This window comes from Hypanus sabinus, chromosome 21, assembly GCF_030144855.1.
Source record: "Hypanus sabinus isolate sHypSab1 chromosome 21, sHypSab1.hap1, whole genome shotgun sequence".
NCBI lineage: Eukaryota > Metazoa > Chordata > Chondrichthyes > Myliobatiformes > Dasyatidae > Hypanus > Hypanus sabinus.
Genome location: NC_082726.1, coordinates 47,536,284 through 47,551,183, shown reverse-complemented (window position 1 = coordinate 47,551,183; position 14,900 = coordinate 47,536,284). Strand labels below are relative to the sequence as shown.

General features: G+C 43.1%; 1 protein-coding gene across 3 annotated transcripts in view; it reads right to left on the bottom strand.

Annotated features, from left to right (window-relative positions):
• unc5b (unc-5 netrin receptor B) overlaps window positions 1-14,900 on the bottom strand; it is a 314,621-nt gene that overhangs the window by 4,132 nt on the left and 295,589 nt on the right. For all 3 annotated transcript variants that reach the window (XM_059946443.1, XM_059946444.1, XM_059946446.1), the window contains 4 exons: window positions 11,182-11,415; window positions 9,266-9,415; window positions 7,907-8,071; window positions 573-751 (listed from right to left, as the gene is read on the bottom strand). In XM_059946443.1, coding sequence (XP_059802426.1) covers window positions 573-751; window positions 7,907-8,071; window positions 9,266-9,415; window positions 11,182-11,415 — 728 coding nt within the window. The remainder of the gene's footprint in view (window positions 1-572; window positions 752-7,906; window positions 8,072-9,265; window positions 9,416-11,181; window positions 11,416-14,900) is intronic.

The window sequence follows — 14,900 nt, the reverse complement described above, 5'->3', positions numbered from 1 at the left end:
TGTAATGGTAGGGGTGGGGCACCACTGTAGCATAGCGCTTAGAGTGATGCCTTTACAGCTTGGGGGTGTTGGAGTTCAGAGTTCAATTCGCCTGCGTGCACCCCTTGTGTCCATGTGGGTTTCATCCAGGTGCTCCGGTTTCCTCCCACATTTCAAAAATGGACTAGTAAATAGGTCAATTTTGTCATCGTAAATTGTCGTGTGACTAGGCTAGGTTTAAAAAGGTGGGTTGCTAGGCAGTGCGGCATGCTGGGCCGGGCCTGCTCTGTGCCACTAAATAAGTAAACAAAATAAAATCTGAGAGGGCAGACAGGGTTTCATTCGTCACCCAACAGAAACCATCTCCAACAGTGCGGCATTTCCTCATTTATACGCTGGAATATCACATGAAATTTCAGTGCTCAAGTCTCTGGAGTGTAGCTTCAAACTTAGAAGCCAAGGGTGTACTGAATGAGAAACAGACATGAAGGACCTTTTCCTACACTGTCCTGAATAGATCCTTCATCGACTGGGAAGAAAGGGTCACTTATTTCATCTGTTAGTCCAAAGCTTTAAGATAAATTTCTTCTTACCTGTCAACTCCCAGCTTCTGTGCCAGCAGCCTCCAGTCATTGCCCCGGGTATTTGGTGCATCCAAGTTAGTGCAGATCTTCTGCCTGATAGAGTACGGAATCTTAAAGGCGTAAGGGCCTACCTGGGTGGTCACATTGGCACCAACCTGCATGTGGAGGGGGCTGACACATTTGGCATTCTGTTAAAGAAAGTTATATTGTTTTGAGATTAGGTGATGCACTCAGGATTCAAGATCTCAAGCAAAATAAATATAGATTTGACCGATGCCAGGATTCAAAGTGATCCCTCAAAACCAACCAAACACTACTTTTAACGCAGTCAAACATAACTAAGCTGTCGAAATTATATTATGAAGTAGTTCACTTTGACTTTCTGACAAAACTCTACTGTGAAGGAGTACACCTTGACTTCCACAAACGAGAAAATCGGCAGATGCTGGAAATCCGAGCAACACACACAAAATGCTGGAGGAACTCAGTGGGCCAGGCAGCATCTGTGGAAAAAGAGTACAGTTGACATTTCGCGCCAAGAAAAGGGTTTCAGCTCGAAACTGTAAATGTACTCTTTTCCAAAGATGCTGCCTGACCTGCTGAGTTCCTCCATCACTTTGTGTGTGTCACCTTGACTTTGCTGGCTTGGATTATGACTAGGCAAATGTCTACGTCTTTTGAATCACCAAGGCAAGGGAGGCTATGGACCTAAAGTGGATAAATGGGATTAGTGTAGGAAGATTCAATGGGTAGCATGGGAATGATGGGCCAAAGGGCCTGTTTCTGTACTGCACGACTTTTTGACTATAAATAATTGTAGTATAGTATCAATACACCATGGGAGAAGGAGAAAGTATCTCATGTGGCAGATGTGATGATCAAGTCAGCCGTTTTGTGGATGGTAATTGTCGGTGCACGCATCCGCAGAAGTATACTTTTGACATACCTGACTTTTGCCTTCTACATGGTGGAACAGAATGGGAGCAGACACCAGGTCATCTGTAGAAACCGAGGTGATCTCAGGAGAGATGTGCAAACTTCACACAGGGGGCAATCGATCAGATTTGGGTTCCTGGAGCTGTGCGGCAGGAGCACTAACTGGTCCATAATGTAGATCATGACACATTCAGTCATGACAGTACCAGTGCATGTCAGACAAAGGTGGCTAGGCTCTCTCTTGTTGGAGATGGTCACCACCTGGCACCTTAGTGCTTTGGATATTACACAAGCATACTTAATGGGGAGGTAATCACATTTGGTGAACTCTGAAATTTCCAAGATTACAAACAAATATTATAGCTTCTGCATCTATAAGTTTTAAGTTAAAGCATTGCTGTGGAAGTCATAAGACATAGGAGCTGAATTAGGCCACTTGGCCTATCGGGTTTGCTCTGCAAGTTCCAATGCTTTGCTCTGCTATTTTCCCAGCAGGGATGATTTATAAAGTTGTGTAGAGAGGGACAAGAATTATAAGTCAAAGTCTTTCATGTCGAGCAAGCCCTTCAAAGTTCATACTGCTTAGTGGAGTGGGAAACACTGGCATATAGCAAGTTTCCAGTGTAATTCAATGATTATAATGGATTTTTGAATTATTATGAGTAATGATGTTTTATTATGTTTGAAGTGATGATGAATGAATGGAAAGTATCGCTGTGTCTCTTTCCAAATACTGTACCTACGTCAGTACAGGACCCCTTAGCAGTCTACTGCACCGACAGCAGATATCTGAAGAGGTTTTGAGCCAGCTGTCTTCCTTTCTAGAGACTTCACCAAGTTGAGGCTGATGCATCAGGTAGGAAAAGACTTAATGTAAATTAGAGTTTAACTTGTGTGTGTGCCAGTGTTGTTAGTGGATTTTCAAAGCTTTGTGGTCTGTGTAGCACCGTTGTGGCATCTTCCCTATTGATACTGTATTTCAATTCAGTTCTACAGAGGGAAAGGGGGAAGGAATGTATCCTGTGTTCCTAGAGGTGAGAGGTGCCAGAGCTGGGAAAGGAATTTTAGCTCCTACATTTGGCACTCAGACAATATGTGTTTGCCAATCAGATGAAGTGCGGCCTATAAGCAGTTGGATTCCTGGTGCTTCTTGCCAACAATGCACTTTAATCAAAACTGCAGATTGACACCATCTAACATAGTCCTGGGAGATCAGCCAAGTGCTCAACCAGCTTCCCTTGTTAAACCCCTCTCAGCCTCGAAATGCCTCCCCTGCACTTTTGACCGCAACCTTTCACTCTGCGAACATACAGTATATGCAGTCACACTATTCCACTCCATGAAATCCCTGGTGGTGAGTCTCCACATTCCATGTCAATTCAAGTTGTTGTGGTCAAAGTGTGACTGTAACTTAATAAGAGTTCCTGGTCTCCGTATCTGATTTAATCTTCACCAAAGGGAGTCACTGTACAGCCTTTGTTTTGGTGGAATGAGAGAAACAACTTTCTGCCATTGCAGAAGTTGATAAAATGAGAGCAAGTCAGGTTTTATGTATGAGGCTGATACAAGCCACTGCAGTTTTCAACAGCTACGGTGTGCCAAGTTACCCAGTGAGATCAAAGCCTGGAAGCCGAGGATAGTTGACCTTGAGAAATAGGGAAATAGAAAGACAGCATGGAAACAGGCCATTCGGCCTACTGACTCCATGCAGACCAGCAACCACTCATTTGCGCTAATCCTAAATTAATCCCGTTTTTATCTCTCCCCATTCTCAGTAACTGTCCCTAAAGTTCACACATTATGCAGTGCGTACAAACGGCCAATTAATCTACCAATTCTCACCAATTTCCCCCAGATTCTTTCACTCAAACATTTAGGGCAATTTACAAATGGCCAAATAAATCTCCCAACCTGTTTGCCTTTCGGCTGCGGGAGGAAGCCCAGTCACAAGAAGAACATGTAAAAGTCAAAGTGACGTATATATATGTCACCAAATACAACCCTGAGATTCACTTTCATCCAGGTATTTACTGGAAAATAAAGAAATACAGTAGAATTTATGAAAGACTATAAATAACAAACACTGACTAATAACCAATGTGCAAGAAAGGACTAATAGTGCAAATAATTTAAAAAAGTGAGTAAGTAATACTGAGAACATGAGCTGTAAAGTCCTTGAAAATGAGCCTATAGGTTGTGGAGTCAGTTCAGTGTTGAGGTGATGGTTATAGGGTAATAACTGTTCCTGAACCTGGTGATGTGGTACCTTCTGGCTGATGGCGGTAGCGACAAGAGAGCATGGCCTGGATGATGGGGTCATAGATGATGGATGCTGCTTTCCTGTGGCAGCACTCCTTGTAAATAAGCTCAATAATGGGGAGTGCTTTGCCTGTGATGGACTGGGCTGTATCCACTCTTTTTGTTGATTTTTTCATTCTGGGCATTGGCACTTTTATATGAATCTGTGATGCAACCTATCAGTATACTCAGCACTGTGCATCTATAGAAGTTTGTCAAAGTTTGTCGTGAAACCTTCACACAGACCGTACTGGCGATCAGGAATAAACTCAAGTGTCTGGCACCGTTTGGCAGTGGCTGCACACACTGTCAATATGCCACCAAATGTTGAATCAGTGTAAGACACAGTCAGTGGCCATTTTATTAGTTACACCTGCTCATTAATGCAATATCTAATCAGCCAATTATGTGACAGCAACTCAATTCATAAAAGCATGCAGACATGGTCAGGAGGTTCAGTTGCTGTTCAGGCCAAATATCAGAAATGGGAAGAAATGTGACCTAAGTGATATTGACCATGGAATAATTATCAGTGCCAGATGGGGTGGTTTGAGTATCTCAGAAACTCTGATCTCCTGGGATATTCCCACACAACAACCTAGAAACAAACAAAATAAAAATCCAGTGAGCAGCAGTTCTGCAGACGAAAAATGCCTTGTAATTGAGAGTCTGGTCAGAGGATTATGGCCAGACAGGTTCAAGCTGACAGGAGGGTGACAGTAACTCAAATGACCATGGGTTACAACAGTGGTGTGCAGATCATCTCTGAATGCACAACATGTTGAACCTTGAAGTGGATGGGCTACAGCAACAGACGACCATGAAAATATACTCAGTGGCTAATTTATTAGATACAGTACGTAGATAAAAAGGTGGCCACTGAGTGCATTTGGCCAACTACAATCCAAGGACTGTTTGCACATTTTAAAAGTGCTGCACACCAAAAGTATTGTAACGGAAAAGGTACCTCAGAACTCCACTGGAATAAATGAATGCAATAATGAAGGCAGCTATAAGTGTCTATCTTTAATTGTGATTATGTGTTGGGTACTGATGGGAAGGTAGAGAAAAATCCTGAAGGAAGTGTTCAAAACTACGAACGATTTTCCCAAAGCAAATTATAAATGATTGATCTGAATGCTCAGGTGTAATCTGTAACCTTCCCCCATCGATGTCTTTTGCTTTTAAGTTCTTTACTTCAGAGTTAAAAGCATTCTGAGAGGTGGCTTGGAATATTAACTGTAAGAAATAACAGAAAAATAAAACCTGCACATGCTGAATCTGTGCTGCAGAACTGAGATTATAATTAGAATCAGGTTTATTATCACCAACATGTGTTGTGAAATTTGTTAACTTAGCAGCAGCAGTTCAATGTAATACATGATAATATAGACAGAAAAAAAGGAGTAGATCAATTACAGTATGTACATAAATAGATTACAAATAGAATAGTGCAAAATCAGAAGTAATATATATATATTTTTTAAAGTGAGGTAGTGTTCATGGGTTCAATGTTCATTTCTGAATCATATGGCAGAGGGAAAAAAGCTGTTCTTGAATCGCTGAGTATGTGCCTTCAGGCTTCTGTACCTTCTTCCTGACAGAAACGATGAGGAAAAGGCATACTGTGGGTTATTGGGGTCCTTAACAATGAACGTCGACTTACTGAGGCACAGCTCCTTAAAGATGTCTTGCATACTATGGAGGCTGGTACCCAAGATGGAGCTGACTAATATTACAACTTTCTGTAGCTTCTTTTAGTCCTGTGCAGTAGTGTCCCATACCAGACACTATGCAGCCTGTCAGAATGCTCTCCACAGTACAACTATAGATGATTTTGAGCATTTTAGGTGATAAGCTAAGCCTCTTCGAACTCCTAATGAAATTTAGCTGCTATCTTTCCTTCTTTATAGCTGCCTCGATATGTTGGGACTGAGTTAGATCCTCAGAAAGTAATTTCAGGAACTTGAAATTACTCACTCCCTCCATTTCTGATCCCTCTTTGGGGATTGATTCATGTTCCCTTGTCTTACCCTTCCTGAAGTCCACAATCAGCTCTTTTGTCTTACTGACATTGAGTGCCAGGTTGGTGCTGTTAGCCCACTCAATTAGCTGGTCTATCTCGCTCCTGTATGCCCTCTTATCTCCATCTGAGGTTCTACCAACGGTGGTTGTATCATCAGCAAATTAATAGATGGAATTTGAGCTGTGCCCAGCCACACAGTCATGGGTATACAGGGAATAGAACAGTGGGCTAAGCACACACCCCTGAGGTGTGCCAATGTCGATGGTCAGCAGGAAGGAGATATAACCACCAGGAACAGGGCCTCACTGCACATAAATAGTTGCTCCGTGGAGTGAACTGAAGCACCAAGCTTCTGGGAGTGTACATAATGGATGATCTCACTTGGACCCTCAAGATCACTTCTTTGTTCAAAAAAAAAGGACAGCAGTGTCTCTACTTCCTGAAGAGACTGAAATATGTGAGGCTGCCCTGCCTCCATTTTAACCAATTTTACAGGTGCACCATTGAGACTGTTCTGACCAGTTGCATCACCATCTGGTATGAAAATTGCAGGGGACCTGACCGCAAGTCCTGCTAGAGAAGATTATGGGGGTCTCTCTTCCACCCTTTAGAGATATTTATCAGGAGGGCTGCATATGCAGGGCCCTTAGCATTGTCAGCGAACCCTCCCAACAATCTCTTTGACTCCCTACCTTAAGGCAGGAGGTACTGTGGCAATAGGACAAAATCTGTTAGGATGGGGAACAGGCCACCACCCACGTCTCATCACTTGTGAACTGCAAGTAGCATTACACTGTTTGCTTTTCAACTTGTGTCATAATAATAAACTTGAGTTTGACAAAGGATGGTTGACAGTAACCTGATAATGGATCTCAAAGATTCTGAAATGGTTTGTTAGAATAGAAGTGGAGAAAATGGGGGAGCTAGTGGATTAGTGAGCTGAGCCGATGCCTTATAACTCCCGTGTTCCCCTGTTCAATCCCGACTTTGGTCCTTGGTGAATTTTGCATGAAATCCTCCAGGTGCTCCAGTTTATTTCCCCAGTCTATAGCTGAATGGTTTGGTAGGTTAATTGACTCCTGGAAATTGTTTCCATTGTACTGGTGAGTGGCAGGGAACTGAAAGGAATATGGCGAGGATAAAGTAGGATTAGTGCAAATGGCTGGGTGGAATATGGGGTCTGTTTCCACACTGTATAACAATGTCTGGGACAGAGATCAGAACTAGGAACTAACGAGGTAATGCTTCCAATCTGGAATTCAGAAATAACCCTTTAACCCATGTCCTGTGTCCCGATGAAAGGTGTCAGACCAAAACATTGCCTGTTCATTCCTCCCCATAGATGCTCCTTGACCTACTGAATTCATCCAGCATTTTGTGTTTCCTCCTTTAAAACAAGTGGTGAAAATGTGGAACACTCCCACAATGTGACTAACAATAATATGAATATACCTATACAGGGAAGTTGGATACATACATACGCAGGAAGGAGCAGAGAGATATATTCATTGTATGAGATAAAAATGAGCAAGGTGTTTAAACACAATAGATTCTGTTGATACTGCAGTTCCAGAGTGACACACACAAATTACTGGGGGTCACAGCAAGCTATGCAGCTTCTGTGGAGAGGAATAAATAGTCGATGTTTCAGGCCGTAAACCTTCGTCAGGACTCATGAAGGGTCTCGGCCTGAAACGCTGACTCTTTACTCCTTTCCACAGTTGCTACCTGACCTGCTGAGCTCTTTCTGGGTGTTTAGATGTTGAGAGGGGGATGCAGGTACTGGAATCTGGAGCAAACTAGTGGGTCAAACAACATCTATGGAGTGAAATGGACAGATGACACTTCAGGTCAAGACAGATGTTAAATCATTCCACTGATTTGTTGAGCTGACATTAGTGTCAGTAAGTTCTTCAAGCAGTACAGGTGAAGAAAATAAAATGCCCATTTTCTCTCCCACTTTGTCTCTCCTCTTTGGTGTTTATGAGGCTTGTTAATTCATATTCCCAGTGGCCATTCTTTGCGGACAAATTTGTTCAGTGTTGGTATCTGTCAAAGAGAGAGTCCACCAGGATGGTCTTACCTCCTCGATGACTGTATGCACCTGGAATATCTGTCCCTCTCCCTCTACTTGTCGGACACAGATTTTGCAGGAGAATTCAGTTGACGCCATACTGTACCTCTCCAGTGAGAAGGTGCAGTGCAGTGCTCTCTGAGTTCCACTCCAGATGTGGTAAAACGGAATCTCCTGCAAAGACAAAAATAGAGGGATGTTCGGTTACTTTGAACCACCGTGCATCAAGTCAGAGAGAGTGTGGTTAGAAAAATGAGTTGACAGAAACAACTTGCAAGCTGGCTGGAGATGTATTCCATTTTCATTCTTCTAATGAGCAAAGTGTCCTATGGGATGCTTCAGTACCTAGAGATGCCCCTGATAGTGTCAGTATTTCCAATGCTCACCTCCATCTACTACTCTGGGTTCACATGTTCTGCCTGTACCTCATACAACAGCTTGCCTGTTGCACCTGTGCTCCACACAGTGGCACATTTGTTCTGCTAGTACCCCACACATGGTGGCTTGCTTGTTCCAACTGTACTCCACACAAAGGCTTATCTGCTGTGCTTGTAACCCAACCAGTGACTCACCTGTTCTGCCTGTACTCCATACAACAGTCTAGCCACTCTGCCTGTACCCCCCACAATGACTCACCCAGTCTGCCTGTACCATACACAATGGCTCCTGCGGTCTGCCTGTACCCAATATAAGGCAAACCTGAGATATTTTACCCATTCATTATTGTCAACAGTTGCCACAGCGACTCTGCCTGCCATTGTTTTTCCAGCTGTTCTCTATTTCAGTAAGAGTTAAGGTTAAGGTAGTGTTAAGATAAAGGCAATGTTAAGTCTTTGATGTTACCAAAGATCAAATGTGCAGGGAACAAATGGCAGAGGACTGAAAGAACCCCACTTTTTCTTCTTACTTAAAGAGAGTCCGTGCTGTTGAATGCTGCCGGCTTATTCAGACAAGCAACAGCCTGCATAGCTGGACATTTCTGGTGAGTTAATAATACATTGGACATGGTCACCACAGGCAAGCTCAGCATTTATAGCTCATCCAAATCTGTGCACAGCGTGATCACACAGATCACTTCTGAATCACCTATGTTTGAGGTGTTGATCGAGGGAACAGTATTGACAGGGAAAATAAGGACTACCTTTCTCTTTGAACTATACCCAGCTGACAATACACCATTGGGATGAAGAGCCAGCTGACAAACCACACCTCTGACAGCTAGGCAGTCAGACATCAGCACCCAGCCTCTGCTTTCATTTCAGCTGCCAAACCTAACCAATGAACTGTTTGTTGGTTCAGTTCAGCAACCTTTTCCTTTCTCAATTTCCCTAAAGCAGTCTGATGATGCTGGGATTACTTGGCTCCTACCTGATACTTGGCAAGCAGCTTGCTTCTCCAGAGGGAGTGGGGAATGTCGTGTATGGAAAGCCGCAGGTTGTGGTAACTGTCTTTGAACAGCAGGCTTTTGGGTTCTTCCAGTAAGTAACTACCCAGAGTCTTCTCCAGCTCCAGCACCTCCTACAACAAAGCACAAAACATTTTGGAGGTCAAATACTATTTCAACTACCACAACGGCAACAGTATCACCCCAAAACAGATATGACAGTTCTATTTATTGACTTTGAATTACAATTTACTTTTTGCCATTCTGCATTTGCCATTTTGCACACCATTCACTACCAAAGAAAATGAGAATGTGAAAATACCTACAATGCATTTATTCTGCCCTTTTGCCTCAATGAAATGTCTTTGAAGAAATCGTCCCTTTTCTAAAACAAGGAATGATTGTCATGGTCCTTGGCCAGGCTGAGATCAGTCTTAGGATAATGAGGAGAATAGTAACCCAGGAAACATTTCTCACATTTATAACAGGGCTTAGGCCCTTGACTGTGTTCACTCATATGGCTGATCTGAATCTTAATCCCATATAACCTTCTTGCCCTATCTTCTAAACTTTGCAATAGGACTATACTAGCAGCCACATGAGCGGACTTACAACACTCAATATTTTGTTTGAATTGACTGATTCCTTTTCCTGTTGGCCAACTGAATTCTGTGCCCTCTGACAAATGCAGGTTACTGCATTGAAAGTGATCTAAAGGTAAGAATGGGTCTGCAGGAGTTTGAAACAGAGGAATGGTTTGTAAACCCCCTTAAGCCTGTCCAATGAAGTCTCGGCTAAACTCCACAAGGCCATGCCTGCTTAGCAATCCCTCAGCTTTGTTGCTTATCAAAAGATTATCAATTTAAGAATTAAAATTAAGATTTGGCCCATTATTACTGAATGGTTTGGGGACCTATGGACATTAAGATTTACGGGGGAATAGGCGAGAAATTTGAGTCAAGATACAGTGTGCAGCAAGGAGGGATGAGGAAGTTTTAGAGAAGATGCAGAGGAGATTTACCAGGATGTTGCCTGGATTAGAGATCATGTCTTATGAGGATAGGTTGAGCAAGCTAGGGCTTTTCTCTTTGGAGTGAAGGATTAGGTGTGACTTGATAGAGGTATACAAAATGGTAAGGGGCAAAAATTGAGAGGACAGCCAAAGACTTTTTCCCAGGGCAGAAACGGCTAACAGATTGGGCATAATTTTAAGGTGATTGGAGGAAAGTATTGAGGGTATGTCAAAGGTAAGTTTTTTTTTGCAGAGAGAATGTGGGTGCATGGAACGCGCTACCGGGGTGATATTAGAGGAGGATACATTAAGGACATTTAAGAGACTCTTACACAGGTACACAGATGATAGAAAAGTGGAGGGCTATGTGGGATTGGGATGAAAGGGTTAGATTGATCTTCAAGTAGGTCAAAATGTCAGCACAAGGGCCTGTGCTGCGCTGTAATCTTCTATGTTGCAATACAGTTTGCACCTCACAGTTCCAGTGATCCGGTGGGTGGTGCTTGTATGGAGATTGCACTTTCTCCTTGCAATTATGTGCAGTCCCATAGGGGTTGGCGTATCATCCCACATCCCAAACATGTGCAAATTTGTAGCATAGTTGGCCACTTATAAATTGCACCTATCATTTTAAGAGGTTGAATTCTCTGGGACTTGGTGGCAATAGTGGGGGAGGAATGGCTGCAGGCACAACTACTGGGGAAATGGAGAATGCTCAGTGAGCCAGCAGAGACTCAATGGGCCAAAAGGCATACTTTACACCACGAAGGAAACATGGAAATATCAGATGAGCCACTGGATACAGAAAGCCCGAGGGGCAGTTTCTCTGACTCCTTCCATTTCTTATGTCCATAGTTCTGAATGCCAAACCACCACAAGGTACTGTACCTTCAGGGCATCAGGGGTATCCTCCACACAGTATACTTTAAGGCTGTACTCCAGAGACGTGCATGAGATCGGTGCAAATATGGCCAGCTGCAGTCTTTTAATGGCCGACCTGGAGTTCGATTCCCCAACGAGTGCGTATGTTCCCAGTTGATCCAGCAGGATGTGGCAATACTGCGAGTCCAACTGGCAGTAGCAGGGTGTATTTAAGTTCTCTTCCTCCAATGTCACCACCTCCTGAAGGCACACAGAAACATTCAGAGGGTCATACAGCACTGTGGATCAACGCTATTCACCACTTACATTTACAAGTGCTTGCCGTGGTGTGTTGGTGTGACATGCAACAAAAAAAAGTCAACAATTTTAAGGAATAAAGAATTATACAGAAATAAGCTAGAGGTTAAAGTACAGATATAGAATCAAATGTGCATAAATATATAAATACCAGCATGCATTTAAAATTCAAACAGCATTATAAAAAGTGGTTTAAAGTCTTTACAGTGCAGTTAGAGACTGAAGTGATAGACAGAGGGGAGGTTGGGAGGGCTAACTAGAATGATTGATCAGAGATTACCCAGAGACTTTTAAGACAGTGTGAAGTTTTTCTTTTAATAGCTCTATAGTGCTTTACCAGAGGATACAGCCCCATGGTAAAGGGGCATCCTTTTAGAATGGAGATGAGGAGAAATTTCTTCAGGGAGTGGTAAATCTGTGGAATCCTTTGCCACAGGCAGCTGTGGAGGCCACGTCTTTACGTATATTTAGGGCAGAGGTTGATCAATTATTGGCTAGACAGGGCATGAAGGGATCTGGGGATACAGCATGAGATTGGGGCCAAGGGAAAACGGATCAGCCGTGATGAAATGGTAGAGCAGACTTAGTGGGCCAAATGGCCTAATTCTGCTCCTATATCTTTACAGAAGGAAGTTTTTGGAAAAGGCTGTTTGTTGGGTGAGTAGTGTCCGCATGGAAACTGGCCCATTGAGTCTACACTAACTATTGAGCACACATTTACACTAATCCTACTTTAATCCCATTTAATTTTCTCATCGTTCCCACCCAGCAGCTCAATTCAGGTGGTGGCAACAAAACTTGTGTTTTTATAGCAATCAAAAAACAAAAAAGTACCCTGTAGAATCTGGAAATTTGAAGTAAAATGGAAAATGATGGAAATGCTCAGGAGATCAGGCAGCACCTGGAGAGAAAGATATTTAGAGTCATAGAACACTACAGTACAGAAACAACCTTTGGCCCATCTAGTGCATGCTGGCCTGGTCCTTTACCTAGTTCCTTCGAACCGCACCTAGACCATAACCCTCCATATAGCTATCCAGACTTCACTCTCATCCATATACCTATCCAAGCTTCTGTTAAATGTAACAGTTGAACACACATTTGCCATATCCACTGGTAGCTCATTCTATACTCACACCACCCTCTCTGAGTGAAGATTTTCTTCCTCAGATTCCCCTTAAATCTTTCACCTTTTATCCTAAACTACTAGCTCTGGACTTGCTCAACCCGAAGGGGGAAAAGCCTATGTGCATTCACCAAGCACATACACAATGTAGGAGGAACTCCGCAGGCCATACAGCATCTATGGAGGGAAATAAACAGTTGACATATCAGGCCGAGACCCTTCATCAGTCCTGGCTTGAGTTCCTCCAGCATTTTGTGTTTGTTGCTCCAGATTTCCAGCATCTGCAGAATCTCTTGTGTCTGTGATCCGCTCCAAGGGGACTTTTGGAAACAGTTGGAAATAATTTATTTTATTTGTTGGAGAAACCCATCACCATCACTGGTGCTCTGTTTTGCCAACTTCCACTGCAGGACACTCAAGCTAAAACACTGCCGGCGTGTGTCCTGACTCATCTGGACTCCTGCTCACCCACCTATCCTGAGTTTACTACACTGAAACACTCCGAACTCCTGGAACTCCAGCACCTCGCTACCTGACTTGGTGTCAAATTCTTGTTTCTGTTTCCATTGAGGAACTGAGAGACATCTTACCACTAAAAGACAATCTACAAATGGCAGCTGCAATCAACACTGCAGCTTTTAAATCAATCAATCAAAGAGCAATCAAATCTCAGCATAAGTAATAACCCTAAGACGATTATCTGATGTCTATAATCTGATGTCAGGCTGGATGACAGAAGGTAAAATGCTTTAATAACATGGTTCAATTTTTTGTTTAAACACCACTCAAACTGACAGATTCTATTTCACTCTGATATTGGCCTAATTTGAAATATACAGGAAGGTTTTGTAATGTGACTAGATTGTATTATCCCTGCTCATTCTTCCTGCATTAGACAATGCACTTATGGCTCAATTGCCAATGTGGATTTCTGATTGCCGTGAAAGAGGCGTCAGGGGAGATTCCTGTCGGTGCTGTTTTATCGCACAGTGTGGTTCCAGTTGGATGGCCATCAGCAACACAAGGAAAGGACAGAAATGAAATGTAAAGATTCAAGATTGTTTAATGTCATTTCCAGTACACGAGTGTAAAGGAGAATGAAATAATTTTTACTCTGCCTCCGATACAGCACAAAAAAAACACAACAAGGGAAAAAACACAAAGCGTATAAATACTTAAGATAGTTTATGTTCATAGATTGATTGTATGTCCATGTTTAGGCACAAGAATGCCTGTGACTGACAGGAAATTATAAAGTAGTTGGTGATTGGGAGTGTGGAGGAGTGGGTTAGTGGGTCGAGGGTTTGATCAGCTTTGCTGCTTACAATGTGGTGACTTCCTGGAGAGCCCTATGAATGCCCGCGCAAACCAAATTCAGTGCGTCATATATTTCGGTTAGTATATCCTTTAGTCTCAATCTTAAGTTTCTTGCCTGATTACCAGCTTTCTCCAATTTTCTGCTATTTGCCATTTAATCTCCCTTGTGAACTCTCCTGCCACACACACTCTCTTGACACCCAAAATGCTGGAGAAGCTCAGCAGGGCAGGTATCATCTATGGAAGGCAATAAACAGTTGATGCTTCCAGCTGAGACATGGTGGGTGCAGAACTTGTTGAGGTGAAGTCGCAGGTAGACAAAAGTAAGACCATTGCTGAAGACAGGACATTCCACCTCAGAGAGGGAAGATAAGAGGGGATGGTGAAGATATGGCATGGGTTGGAACTGGAGGGCAGAGGATTGAAAGGGTCAGGGGAGAGAGGAGAGTTGAAGTGTTCAGGGAAAGTGGGGTGTGAGGAAGATGAGGGAATGAGGGTTAGAGGGAAGTTTAAGAGACTAGAGGTGAGTAGGGAGTAATAGTGAAGGAAGAGGAGCAGTAGGACCCAGCAGAGGTGAGAGAGGCAGGTGGTCATGGCCGATGTCGGAGCTGAGAGCGTCAAATCTCTTGTGTCTTCTTTGCTTCCTTCCCTTATCTTGACACCTTAAAATCTGCTTATGTCAAATCATTCCCAGCTCAGAAGAAGGTTCATCAACCTTAAACTTTAATTCTATTTCTCCCCTCGTATATGCTGCCTGACCTGCTGAGCATCTGTCTCAGTTTCTGTTCTAACTTGGATTTCCAGCATGTGAAGTATTTTGGCTTATGTTTACTGCAAAGAAGCTTGCTTACTCTAAAGCTGGAGGGATCCTTTCTAACCTTTTCAACACAGCTGTGCTTGCCTAGGTCTGTCATGGAAGGGGGTTGGTCAATGACCTTTCAAAGGATGCCCAGACAGTGTTTCTCTCCACAGATGCTGCTTGACT